The sequence below is a fragment of the Heloderma suspectum genome, chromosome 1, assembly GCF_057233095.1.
Source record: "Heloderma suspectum isolate Gila_16-S chromosome 1, 16-S_ref, whole genome shotgun sequence".
Lineage (NCBI taxonomy): Eukaryota > Metazoa > Chordata > Lepidosauria > Squamata > Helodermatidae > Heloderma > Heloderma suspectum.
In genome coordinates this window covers 345,685,717-345,699,329 of record NC_139458.1, presented here as the reverse complement: position 1 = coordinate 345,699,329, position 13,613 = coordinate 345,685,717, and the positions used below count along the sequence as shown (strand labels likewise).

The window sequence follows — 13,613 nt, the reverse complement described above, 5'->3', positions numbered from 1 at the left end:
TGCTTTTAGGTATCATCCTACTCCTATGGTATTTGATTCAACTATGCACTTTGCTATATAAACAAAATGTACTAAATACCTTTTCAGGAACATTGACCATATAATTGTTACACTTGTGCTACTATACCCATAACAACAAATTTAAATCCAAACCCCACTATATAACGTATTGATACAAAAAGTTAATTACATTGAAGAAGTTACTTCAAAACAGATGACAACACAATCAGAGCCACCCAAATAAGCTGGTGCACTCACAAGGACATACTGATCTTTCAGGCAAGTGGAGACCACATACTTTATACTGATGCATTATCTCTCTCAGTAAATAAGTCATTCTTGCTTATGCAGCATCTTCTATTAAAGTTAAATCAACATGACTTGTCAAATGGTGAAAATGCACAGTCATCTGGTACTACAAATGCAGAAGGAGCAGCTGGACTATGACCTACCATAAAACAAATAAACTATCTTGAGACTTAAGGCTTTGAGGCATTAAATACTCTAAAACTTTGTGGTGAGGTAGCTGCACTAGCAACACAGCAGCATGTCACATAAGCAGAGGTGTCACCTTCCTGACAGAGGATGGCTGCACTACAGGGCAGAGCCATAGTCCATTTTGTTTCCCCACACCTGCCTCCCAGTCAAATGTATATTGCAGCACTGGAGGGGCTGACTTCATTTAAAAAAAAGGTTCTCAAAAGGCTCCATTTTGGCAGGACAAAGCAGATAAAAGCCTCTGATCTCTCATTTATTTTAATAGTCCATTCAAGTCAAACTGCCTTGTCATCTGAATGAGTATTAGTGAATTGAGGAACGCGACCAGAAGGTCATAAAGAACTGCAGCTTCGTATACTTTGGGAGCAACACCGCTACAATCTGAGTGACTTATGTTAAATCCGCTTGCCCTTACATCATGCATTAATCACATATACTTTAGTGACATTAAGACTGGATTACTGTATCTGCCCTTCATGAGGCTGCCTTTGGGAACTACAACTGTGCTAAATGCTGGCAGCCAGGGTTGTGACTTGATCTCATTTTTTGCAGCATACAACTCCATTGTTATATAAGTTTCTAGGCTGAATTCAAAGCGCTGGTGATTACCCTGTGCCCTGGTTACTTTTAGGATCACTTCCTGCCACATGGAACTGCCTATTTGCTTAGAGACTAGGCAGAAGCACTTCTGCACTTTCCTCCACTGTCAGAGGCAAAGCTGGATGGTAGGAGGGCACTCTCCTTTGCAGCATGAAGGATATGGCACTCACTGCCTCAGGAGATGCATCAGCTCCTTTTTAATGGTGATTAGGCCATTGAAGAGTTGATACAACAGGCCTCTGGCTGAGCTGGCTGATAATGTATCATCCCTAGACATACAGAGTTCTATTTTATTTTTATTTTATATTTTTATTACTTGTGCTGCTTTGGATGCTTCAGAAAGAAACAGAAAGAGAGAGCCAGTGTGGTGTGGTGGCTAGAGTGTTGGACTGGGAGCCGGGAAACCCGGGTTCGAGTCCCCACTCAGCCGTGGAAGCTCACTGGGTGACTTTGGGCCAGCCACAGACTCTCAGCCCAACCCACCTCACAGGGTTGTTGTTGTGAGGATAAAATGGAGAGGAGGAGGAGAATGTCAGCCGCCTTGGGTTCCTTTGCAAGAGGAAAAAAGGCGGGATATAAATGCAATAAAATAAAATAAAATAAATAAATAAATAAAAGAAAGGTGGGATATAAATATCTTCATACATAAATAAATGCACATTTACTTCCAACACATTTCATCTAAGTGGCGTCCCCCATATATATGACTATAAATGCCCAGATATCATTCCCAATACTGCATATATAAATGGTATGGGGTGGGATACAAGTGTCAAGTAGGAATTTGCATGCATTCAACTTCCACCAGTTGTCCTATATCCACCCAGCACACATTCCATAACCATATCAAGACCTCCTAGAACTGAACAGAATGACAATGGGGTCAATTAAGCATAGCAGGATTATATTATACAGAAAAGAGAGGTTCAATTTTCTATTTCCTATGGGAAAAGCTTGTAGATCAGCATTAGACAGACAACGTGACCAGTGTAGTCATAGTGAACATTTTCTGGGAAGTGATAGAAGGAAGTGGTGCAGGTAGCAGCCTACTACAGATCTGTACAGATCTGTACGCAAAGGCTCTCAAATTTGATAATTTGAGAGCCTTTGAATGGAAACCCTAAAACTCCGTGGCAAGTATAGTTCCAAAATGCCTCAATGAGCCTCCAAAACCCCTCTGAAGACAAGTGAGCAAATTTAGATTGTAAAAAAAGGAGGGAAACAAAGGTTTGGGCAGTCACACAATAGAGACTAGCATGTCTTTCGATTTTTAAGATTTACTGAAGCATTACTTTCACTCTTTTTATAGCCTCCATGTTTCTTATCCCCAGCTGGTTAAGACATCTGGCTACTACCTTCCAACTCCACTTCTTTCTTCTATGTCTTTTCAATAACCAGCGTTGCAGGACTCAGCAAAGGTAATGGACTATGTAGCTTTCTCCATTACAGTGGTTTTAATAATCTCCCCACTCAGGCTTTTCTTGTCACCAACTCCTGGCTGGGAACTGGCTTCCAACTCCTCAGCTTTCTCCCCAAACTTTAGCTCAGATTTTGCATTGGAGTTGTCCTCATTTACTTTAGCCAGGCATCCACAAGAGTTATACATGTTCATTTTAATAAACTCATGCTTGAACAGCAGTTGTTTCAGAAACAAATATTGACATTTTTAGGTCTCAAACAACATGTAGACATTTCATATTCTGTGCTTGCTTTTCAAAACATTCCATTGTGGATTCTGAGCATATTGCTGTGTGAGAATCTTACTTAGACTTTCCCCAGTTTCCTCCACATGGTTTATTTGAAGCACTCCAAAAAATATAATTTCATGCCGAAGTTTAATTTCTATCGATTTAAATATAAACAACAAAGCTGGTTACTTCCTTGCTATTACTTTCATCAAAGTATTTAAAGAAGGAAAATAGTATTTTTTTCTGTACAGAAACAAATAGGCAACATTCCTTTCTCAGGCATTTGTTAAATCAGATAGCATTACGTTACCAAAGAAAACACATGCAGACAGTTAGGGTATGCCTTTGCAGGAAGCGTGCCAAGCATTACATGTGCAAAAAGCATGGTGTTGGCTTGATAAGTGCACTTCCACAGCTAAGAGAAGCTATGCTTAAAAACAAAAAGGACTATACTCAGCCACAGTGTCAATTTCTGCAAGTTATCTGTTCCAAACAGTGACCAAACCTAGATTCAGGAAACGTTAACAGTACAAAATATAAAGTACTTCCAGTCAATCGTCAGTAGTCCACCTTTGTTGATTTGTTGGTGTATGATCTATCCTTTTGTTGTTGTTAGATTCCATTTGTTGCCATAACGTATGGACTGTAATATGAATCCTGTGTTTAAAAGATTTAATACACACTGCCAGAAGTATCTGATTAATCCCCCCTTTTTTATATAAAACCAGTTTAAGAGTATCCTAACTGTTCTCTATTGTTTTCAAAACAAATTTATTCACATTAAAATATAAAAGTAGAAGTTTATAAAGTTCACAACTAGATTTTTCAAAATTCTGTTTGTGGATGCTATTAGATCTCATTTGATCTTGCTTTAGAGAGTTTAGACTCTCTAAAGTGGGAGTATTTGGCAATTTGAGAAACTGTCCTGAGTGCCAACACAAAATGGCTGCCATGTGAGGTGTGGCTAATCACAAAGGACAAGTAACCTGCCCAAAAGAGTACAAGATAGAGGCAGGGTCTGATCCCCACTAAACAATCCCTCTGAAGAGAGTTCCCAGCCCCAACAGAAACCTACTTCACAGAACTCTTTTTTCTCCTGCACCCCGCTCCCCCTGCTCTGCTAGCCAACTGGTTTCCATTTCTTTGTCTCTCACACCCTTGATGACCACCAATACACAAGCTCCCTTTCAAGATTTATTTTTTTAAATAAAAAGTAGGAGGAGTAGGACACCTCAGCGGGTGCCAAGGAATATGACCAGGAGCTACTGGTGACACAATGTTGCCTACCCCTGGTTTAGTTCCATTAATGTGTTATTTGATTTGGCCCTTTTGTTCATAGTCTATCTCTGCCTTGTTTTCTTTTATCTATTCAAGCCTGGAACCATGTTCACATGTCAGAACTCTGACTTGGAACATTCAGAATGATTAAGAATAATACCACTGAGCATCCATTCATTAGGGAATAGGACTTCCAGGTCAGAGGGTATGGATTACCAGGCAGGCTTTTGCCCTACAACCTCTTAATTTCTAAAATAGCCACTGCATTTATAGCATGAGTATGCATGAGATGCAAACATAACCAAGCCAATATATGATCAGAGTAGAAAAATTTTATCCCATTGCGAGTTGGTACCTCATCCCTCTTCAATAACTTCCCTCCATCCTTAAGGGCCAAAAGTTGTTAAAAGCAATAAGTCTAATAATATTATCATAAGAACGCCTTCCCCAAGCTTCTAAATCCTGGGAATCCTTCCTCAACCCTCATAAACAAGGTGTTTAAACTAAGGGTCTGTTTCTTTAAAGGGAATGAGTTATCAGCAACATGGGGCAAGGCAAAAGGGGGAAGCAAGGAATTTTAGTCTGAATCTCACAAAAAGTATTTCAAGTGAAAGTAGAAAGAGGCTTCCTTTAGTGCATTTGTTAAAGCACCATTTTAGTTACAATAGTTAATTTAAGCAAATAAGGCAAGCTGTGCAGGGCTTCACAAAAAATCTTTAGTAAAAAAAACATTAGTAGCCAAAATTGTGGTCACCAGGACCTTGCCCCTCTCCTTTTCACTTCCCTTGCATTATGCCACAAAGTATCTATCGCTGCTTCCCTTCCCACCTCCATTTTGAGGTGGAAAGGGCTGTGGGAGGCTTACAGATATAGCTGCTGTGTGGGCAAGGTACTTTGGGCAGCTGGGGCATGGAGTGGCCATGGAAATCCCCCTTCCCTTCAGGGGAGGGAGTTTGCTGGTCTGGGATCAGCACAAAACTGTACAATCCACATCCACCTCTGTATTTCCAAGGTTGGGCAGAAGATGGGGCAGATCACATCAGAGGACAGTGGCACACCAATCATGGCAAGCCTGAAGTTGTGTTTAAAAGGCTACACTTTCCAGAGTTATAATTTGTGAAGCCAGAATTCTACAACCTGAGGCTGCTACAACACTTCTGATGCAAAAACTAAGGACAAATAGACTAAGGCCAGAAAACAGGTGAAGTTAGGAAGACAGAAATGGCCTGAGAGAACAGCAAAACCTCTTAGAATATAGAGTGTAAGTTAATCAAAACTTTAGCTTGCTTGAAGAAACAGTTTATTTTACACCATAATAGAAATTTTAAATGAGCTTGGTGAAGACACTGGGATGATGGATGCTTCCAGACAGACAACTCCTAGCACTAGACAGATGACTCCGAGTAAATCACTGCTCTTCCAATGTAAGCTGCAAGTGAAATTTCAACTTACTTACCACACTATGTGGGGATATTATGTATTTTCTATGTGTATATCCTACTATGTTCCAGTCACACCAGTGCCCTTAGCACTACACTTCTATCTTTAAGGGGCAGAGGTTTGACATGAGTCATGACATATCAGGCAGCTAAACCTATCACAGCTCACTACATATTCACTATACCCATTATAGCAGGCATCATTTTTATCAACATTAATTTTTAAAAACTTGACCTTCTAAGTAGCACTAACTCATTTTTCTGGCTATTTAGAAATATTAAAATAGTAAAATACAACTTAAAAGAGTGTCATAACACTGTACACCTCTCTTCCTAGTCACTGCCATTTTAAAATGGTGGTTTATGGAAGAGGTGACCAGAAAGGCTATAAAAATAATTTTCAAAAGTAGGCTTAGAGGTACCATGCTATACTTCTATAATGGTCCAATACTTTCTCTCTAAAGTAGCATTTCTCCCTACTAGACAGCTATGTATGCATGACCTGTAAGAATCCATTCCTCCTCCTTTGCATTAGGGACTTGAGAGGGTAAAGAAATTAGCATACCACCTTGGTAGAAGGGACACAGTTGAGGATCTATGCCTGAAAAGTGAATGGGCAACACTATTCATTTGTAGGAGGAAAAAAGAGACCATGTGTGAATGACCACAGAAATTGAAGACAACCTTCAGATGGTAGTAATACAAATCAACCATAGTGCTGAAGGTGAGCAGAAGAACTAGAAAAATGCAGGTGGTTAAAATGGGTACTTCATGTAACTGTTTGGATACAGTGCTTTATACATAATCTTTAAACTACAGCGGTTCAGTGACTGCTGAGGAGATTTTCATTGCTGAAAGATACTGCATAGGGAGAGCTCAAATAGTAACTTTTGCATTAGAGACGAAACAACTGAAGATCAGGATTGTCCCCTATTAAAAAAAGGGCTAAAGATTAGCCATTGAGTGAGAGAACTGGAAACACTACAAGAATCTAATCTGTTTGTAAGAGCAACATCACTGGAGATTACCACCAAAACACAAGTTCACCAGACTTCAGGTATAGTATCAGCAAAGATGCATGCTGGGTTAACAGTTACAGTCACAATTTAGGGAAACATTCTAGATTATAAAAATTGTGAAAACTGATAGCAATTTATTAGGATACAGTATGCAAAATTATCAAGCACAATGAGGAAAGAGGTGATTGCCTCACAGTCTGAAGACAAACTCCAGGAAGCACCACCTTCGAAAAGACTGGAGTGAATTTTGCTAACACTAAGGCAAAGAACTCAATGGGAAAAGAATACATGGCTTTTTTTTTTAACTTGTGCTGTGACCCGAGTAAGTACTTTGGAATTAGTCTCAAATCAAGGTACAAAGTGTTGTGTTAGCACTCTTTGCTGCTAGATATGGCTTAAGTATTCCAATAATACCAAAACCTTTAAAACAGCCAATTAAGATTTGACACCACTTTGTCAAAGACCACAAAGCTTCAGGAAGAAACATTCCAGGGATGTAACAACAAAGTCCATTCATATGCTGTGCATGTGCTATCAAATGTAGTCCTGAGAACAGTTGTTAACCCGTTATAGCCAGTGCAACTTTAATAGGTATGAAGCTCATTGAACTTCATAGGCCAGAGGATGTTGAAACAAGAAGTTTGTTTAAGAAAAATGGATTAAAAGAGGAATGGGTTAAAAAAGGGAAACAGCAGGAGATTTTTTATTCTAACTCTCAGGAAGTATTATAGGTAAAACTAGGAAAAAAGCTTTCTTTGGCACAGTTGTTAAAGCAAAGCTGGCTGGGACATACCGGGAATTGTAGCCCAACTCATCTGGAGGATACCAGATTGGGAAAGCTGCTTTAGGGAATAGGAGGAATATATCTGTATCCAAAACATCTTCCTGGACTTCAAAGGCCTATTGTCCATTCCTCCTCCCTTGCATTAGGGACTTGAGAGGGTAAAGAAACAAGCATACCAAGTTTAGTCTTCCCCCAGACTTGTATGTATTCTTGTACAGAACTCTCAACAGGCACTACTCCTACCCTATAAATGTGCTGTGCAGCCTCTTCTGTCTTAGGGGTATTGATAAGAAAGCAAAGAAGAGGGCAATTGTCCAGATGCACTTCTACCATTTGTTAAGGGGGGTTGAAAAAGCATGCTAGGCCACTCTCCCCAGGATCCAAAACTATTTTTTCTACAAATGTGATAGCAAGATATAGCATCTTTCAGTACCCATAATGCTCATCAGCACTGTTCCAATGGGAAGACTGAACAGAGGCATAATCTGCTGAAAGCTGGTCGCTGACATCAGTGGGCATAGACAATTCCAAAATTTGTTGCTGTTTCATCCAGTCCCAGAGTATAAACATGAGCAAGATTTGAAAATAAAGTTTTTCATCAGGGAAATATTTCAGGATTTAGGGCTGATCTACAGTGACTCAAACTCCTGTAATTCATCAGCCCTTCTATAGCATTCCAAAACAAGTAACAGACCCCGTTCCACTAGAGGCAGTGCCAAAAGGAGACTCTTCCATAATGGGCCTACTTACTGCTTGCCTTGCCCCATGTTGAGCATCAGCATCCACACACCGACCAGCCTTCAATCTGAATCAGTCAGTGTGTGAAGGCTGATTTTCACCCTCAAATATCAGTGAGGTTTTAGAAGCAGCCACATCTTACTGACTTTGGCAGCAGCAACTCTTCCGTTAGGCAAAGGCAGCCGCTGCCAAAGTAAAGCTGCTGCACATTGTGCAAACTGAGTAATGTTTAGTCTGTAAAGAGAAAGATGGATTCAATATTGGAAGCATGAAACTTGCACATGAAAACACGATTTAGAACCTATTCCTTCTGTCAGATGTACACTCTGGCTTGGAGCCAATGTCACATGAGCAGGTGTCTGCTCCCACAACAGAACTTCCCTGTCCACTACTCCCTCCTCACACACCCCAAATCAGTTCCAGGGGGTCTCCTAACTCTCCAAGTAGATTTTGAGAATGCACAATGGGGTAAGGTGGGGAGGGGAAAATCTATTCCACCAGCAATTTCCCTTTGCTGACGGAACACCTCCACTGGATACAACCCAATGATTCTAACAATGCTTACTCAGAAGTAAGTTTTTATTTTGTAGCTAGTAAAAAAAGTAAAACAATATTGTTACCACCTTGAATTGGGGTTATCTTCCGTTAAATGTATATAGTGTTGCAGCTTTTGTAATTTTGGGTGCTGTCACAGCTGAAGACATCATTACTGTGTATTTACACCATCCCCAAAAGAATTGGTTTTGTTTATCTCAGTACTAGCTTCTACTGAAAAAATGCCACCATTTATTAATAACTCAATCTACTCAACTCACCTGTGTAAACAAGCTCAACAACCCAAAAGTTTTTCCATAACACAGTAAATTATAGAGTCAATTAACATACAACCTAATCCCTTAACTATCAATAACTGTACATATAAAATATACTAAATTTCACAACTATTACTATGAAATCAAGCTTTTTTTGATGCGCATTTTACCAATACTAGTAGCAAATCATATGCAATACTTCATCTGTTTTCTTAATTGTTTCTATTCAAGTTCAGCTATGAAAAAAATGGTCTTAGTAATTGTCAATTTTGAGGTTTGAAGCCACAAGCACAAACTATTATTTTCTTTACCATAAAACGGTAGCAAAAGAGGAAGTATTTTACATATCAACAAACATCATAAAATGATTTTATAGTAAGAACACTGTGTTAGTCAAAAATATAATACAAACTCTTCTAAACGCAAGATAAATTTTAATTGCAAATGAAATTCAGATTAAATCATTGCTGTACTGAATCTATCTATTCTGCCGTAGAACCATTATTAGTTTCCTTAAAAATGAGGAATCATTACAGCATTATAAGGGAATAACAGACTATGAGGGCTTTATTCGGGTTTCCAGTTTATAACATAGAAAAATAACTACTCTTCATTATGCGCCACAAACAGACCAGACAGCCAGTTAGCTCAACTACTGGAAAAGGAAGAAGTCAGCATGGTTTCCCAGAAAATATTATGATATATTTGATGAACTGGTACACTCACATCACACAGACAGACAGAAGTAAATGCAAACGAACAACAACTTCCCCCACTCAAATGCATACCTGACTCGCAGAGTGCTTTGTCACAGTAACTCCAGTACTATACAGTACGTAAGGATAGTCTTCTTAGTAATTTTCTTTTTAGAAAATAATAAAAGGATACAGCCTTAAAGCACCAGTCTGAGTTCCAATGGCAAGTATCTTCTGAACAGGATCAAAAGCCAAGGCCGAAGGCTGATAGGGGAAACCATGGCGTACAGTCTGTCAAGTCAGAGCAGTGAAGAAATGGTGGATCAGGCAGCAGCAGGAAAAAAAATATTGGGAAGAAGTGATTTCATTTTACTTTCACTTAATTAAGTAACCACAAGTATTTAAGAGAACAGACTGATCTAAATGGCTGTTTATTGAAGAAAAATGGCTGCAAAGTTTATTCAAGCCTCACTGAACAAAGAGACAGTAAAATGAAACTTTAATTTGATCCTACTCAAGTATATTTAAACTAAACAATCCACCCATTCATCTTTCACCTTTATTCTATTCCTAGCCTAATATGTAATTCTTCCCATAAATAGTAGTGGTTAGGTCATCTGAATTAAAATCAGAGACAGTCCCTGGAAAAAGTGATGATGCAACCAGTCCTGTAAATTAAATGACCACTAATTATTAAAATGGCTCTTCAGAGAGCTATCACTGTTTCTCAGCAGCAGGCCTTGAATGACATAAACCTGCTACTCCAGGGTAGATTAAAACAAAAAACTCTTACACATACTTCTGCAACTATGAATTGCAATGGAAGCTCATGTCTCCCCTCCCCTTACAATTAAATAAACAAAATGTGTCTCAGCTCAGCATTTTATGGCATTGAAATGTTCTAAAGAAAATTCCCACATATACAGGCTTATTTTAATGAAATACAAGTGTCATAACTGAATCTTCAATTAGTCTAACTGGTGTGAGGTTATAGGGAGGAAAAGAGCACAACATAGGTAGCGCTAGTCAAACCAGAATGCTTTTTTATCTTCAAGATCAACACCCACTACCACTCCATGATTTAGGAAAAGTATTCAATCCACAAGCAAGCCAAGTTACAGCTGCTTTGGCCACAGGTGTGTAAAGGTAGAGATGAGCATTAACATGCACATCATTTTGCATTTCAATTTGGCACAGCTGGTGAATTAATGTGCTGCATCATCATTTTGGAATTTAGACTTCAACTGCATTTACTGTACCTCATCTAAACAGAAATGTTATTTTTGTTAGTAATAAACAACTCTTCCACCCCCACCCTAAACATTATTTAAAGAGCTATTGCACTTGTCTGTTTGGTGAACTGAATTTGCAAAAGCCTGTTAAAATGCCTATACAAAGCTTGTGCTGCCAATAATGCAGAGAATTTGGTACCCTGTGCCTTTATCCCATCAAAATGACATTCTGGCAGTGTTCAGCATCTATGCACTCATTGCATGCAAGTAAAATATACGTGTCTATTTTAGGAACAGGCTAAAATACAGATGGGGTAAATTGTCATTGGAGAAGATGCTTCTAAATAAAAGCCTAGAGTCCATCATAGCGTCATCAACGTCGTCGCTCCCCCCCCCCCGCCTCCCCCAAATAAAAAAAGGTAAATTGACAGCTTTAGAAGCATACGAGTCCAGAGCCTGCAGAACCCATCATGGCTACATCATTCTCCACTCTCTCTCTCTCCCCACCCCCATTTCTTCCCAACCGGCTGTTAACGGCTGCAGTATTCACCTTGCAGAGCTGGAAGTGCTCGGACTGTAGGGTCTCCTGGATGTCGTTCTCCCGGGTTGCAGCCTGCTGCTGTTGCGTGGAAGAGGAAGCCGAAGAAGACGACGACGAGCCCGCTGTCAGGCCGTCCAACACCTTCCTGATGTTAAATTTCCTCATGGTCTCTTCGGCGGCGCACCCTGTTCTTCTCCCCCCTCCGCCGCCGCCTCCTCTCCCTCCTCCCCCTCTCCACCCCCCTCTTGCCGTGGCTCCTACTCCCGCCTTATCACACACACCTCATACAAACCACAGCAGAGGAGAGCCGAGGGAGGAAAGAAGCAGGCGGGCAGAATGTCGGGTCGGGGGGGGGGGGCAAGAAGAAGCGTCTCTCTCTCTCTCTCTCTCCTTCGCCTTCATCCAATCCTCATCCTCATCATGTACATAGATTGGGAAGGGAACAACGAGGGCCGAAAGAGGCTCCCAAAGCCAGGCACAAATCACAGGGGCACAAATCAGCCACCCTTCTCAGGTAGGGGAGGGAGTGGACCTGATCAAGGAAGAGGAAAGAGCCACAACAGGAAGGGAAAGGAAGGAAGGAAGGAGGGAGGGAGGCACGGAGTAAATAAATATAGCGCGAGATTAACGCAGCAGCAGCGCTTCCTCCTGCTACTGCTCTAGACGCGCACAGGCACACTCACAGGCAGGCGAAGCCAAGAAACGGCGGCTTTCCTTTCCTCTCTCAAATCCCCGCCAGGAGTGCTACGACCACTGCCAGCGGCGGCGGCGGCGCCCTCCCTTTCCTTTAGACTCCTGGAAGGCCTCTCAGGCCACCTCTCGCAGGCTTCCCCTTCCTTGCCTCACCGCGCCTTTCCGTCCAAGCCCTAATCCTGGGCCCTCCTCGCCACTGCCTCAGGCCCTCCTCGTCCCGGCTTGGTGCTGCTGCTGCGCGTCGGGCGAGCCCGTGTCTGCCTCTGGCTCGCCGCCTCTTCCTCCTCCCCGTCCGCTCGTGCGGCTACGAACCGAGAAGTGACCGCGACGACAGGCTCAGCTCCTGCCCACCCCTTTCCCCTCCTGCCAGTCTCGCATAGTGGGAGCAGCGACGGCCGCGGCTGTCATCCAGCCATGTGCCCCCCGCTCCTCTCCTCCGTCTCCCTCGCGCTCGCTCTCTGCCTCAGACGCCGCTGCGCCTCCCCCGCGGACGGCGGCCTCCCCTCGCCAGCAGTGCTCCCCCCTCAGCGCGACTCTTGCCCCGGGAGCGTCACCAGCGGCGCTTCGCGGCGGCGGCGGTGGTGGTGGTGGTGCCGCCGGCTGCCACACGCCCCCACAACCATCCTCTTGCGAAGCTGCGCCGGCTGCCGGTGCCTCCTCCCTGCCCTGCCTATTCCCGCTTCGCCTGACAACACCGACACGCAGCCCGCGCCGTGAGAACGCAGTGGCGGCGGCACCGTCTTCTTCCTCCCCGCCACCACTGTGGCAGCTGCCGCTGTTGCCTCCTTAAACTGCTTGCTGGTGGTGGCAACGCTGAAGCGAACCCCGCGGAGCATGCGCGCTCAAAGGCCTCCAGCAGCACCCGGATGTCGCTGCTTTTGGGTGGCTGTCTTGTTTTGCGTTGCGTTGCTCTACTCTGCTCCTTCATGCCCGGTCCTGGCAAAGTGAAGAAAGTGCTTTGGGGGGCTGTAATTCCCGGGGCATGCTGACGTTGGGCATGAGCCCGATTTGATTCAGAGGCACGCACTTCGAATAAACATGCAGCGGGGCGGGCTGGGCCGAGCACTGCTTTTCCTCCTGGCCAGGCTGCACAATCCTATGCACGCTCACCTGAGAGTAAGCCCTGTGGAACACAGTGCGGACTTGCTCTAGAGTAAAAACGTGTAGGGTCGGGCTGCATCTCACTAACCCGCAGAAGAAGGGCTAATCGTGGAGGTCCAGCAAAATACTGATCATCTCAGAGCCATTCCTCATGTGGATTCCCCGCCCCCAGAGCTTGCATGCGCTGATTCAGCGTATTCTGGTCCGCGTCCGCCAGCCGCGGATGCTACAGAGCATTGTGATGGCCCTCGGGGTGATCCCGCTAGTCCGCAGGGCAGCCCGGGGACATCACACGGTCAGTACCGGTGGAGCGCGTGTAGATATCTATGTTCTACTGCTTTCCACGCTTCTAAGGTTTGTAGTGCTCCAGAGCTGGAGTGGAAGGAGCTCCTGTGCGGACGAGTAAGGAAACACTGAAACAGCGAAAATGGTCTCGGCTTTGTGCGCTTGCTTGTTTCAAGGGATGCCAGTGTTGGGGTGATGCTCTTGAAAGAT

At 43.0% G+C, this 13,613-nt stretch overlaps 1 protein-coding gene across 17 annotated transcripts in view; it reads right to left on the bottom strand.

The window, feature by feature from the left end:
- The window catches only part of STXBP5 (syntaxin binding protein 5), a 159,707-nt gene extending 146,926 nt beyond the window's left edge, over positions 1–12,781 (bottom strand). For 14 of the 17 annotated variants that reach the window (XM_084827779.1, XM_084827783.1, XM_084827782.1 and 11 more), the window contains exons 1-2: positions 11,334–12,492; positions 9,745–9,842 (exon numbers count right to left, since the gene is read on the bottom strand). In XM_084827779.1, coding sequence (XP_084683905.1) covers positions 9,745–9,842; positions 11,334–11,489 — 254 coding nt within the window. In that variant the 5' untranslated portion in view covers positions 11,490–12,492. Of the gene's footprint in view, positions 1–9,744; positions 9,843–11,333 lie in introns of all 17 variants that reach the window. The other 3 variants (XM_084827788.1, XM_084827791.1, XM_084827793.1) reach the window with 2 other exon arrangements.
- Positions 12,782–13,613: the final 832 nt, after the last annotated feature.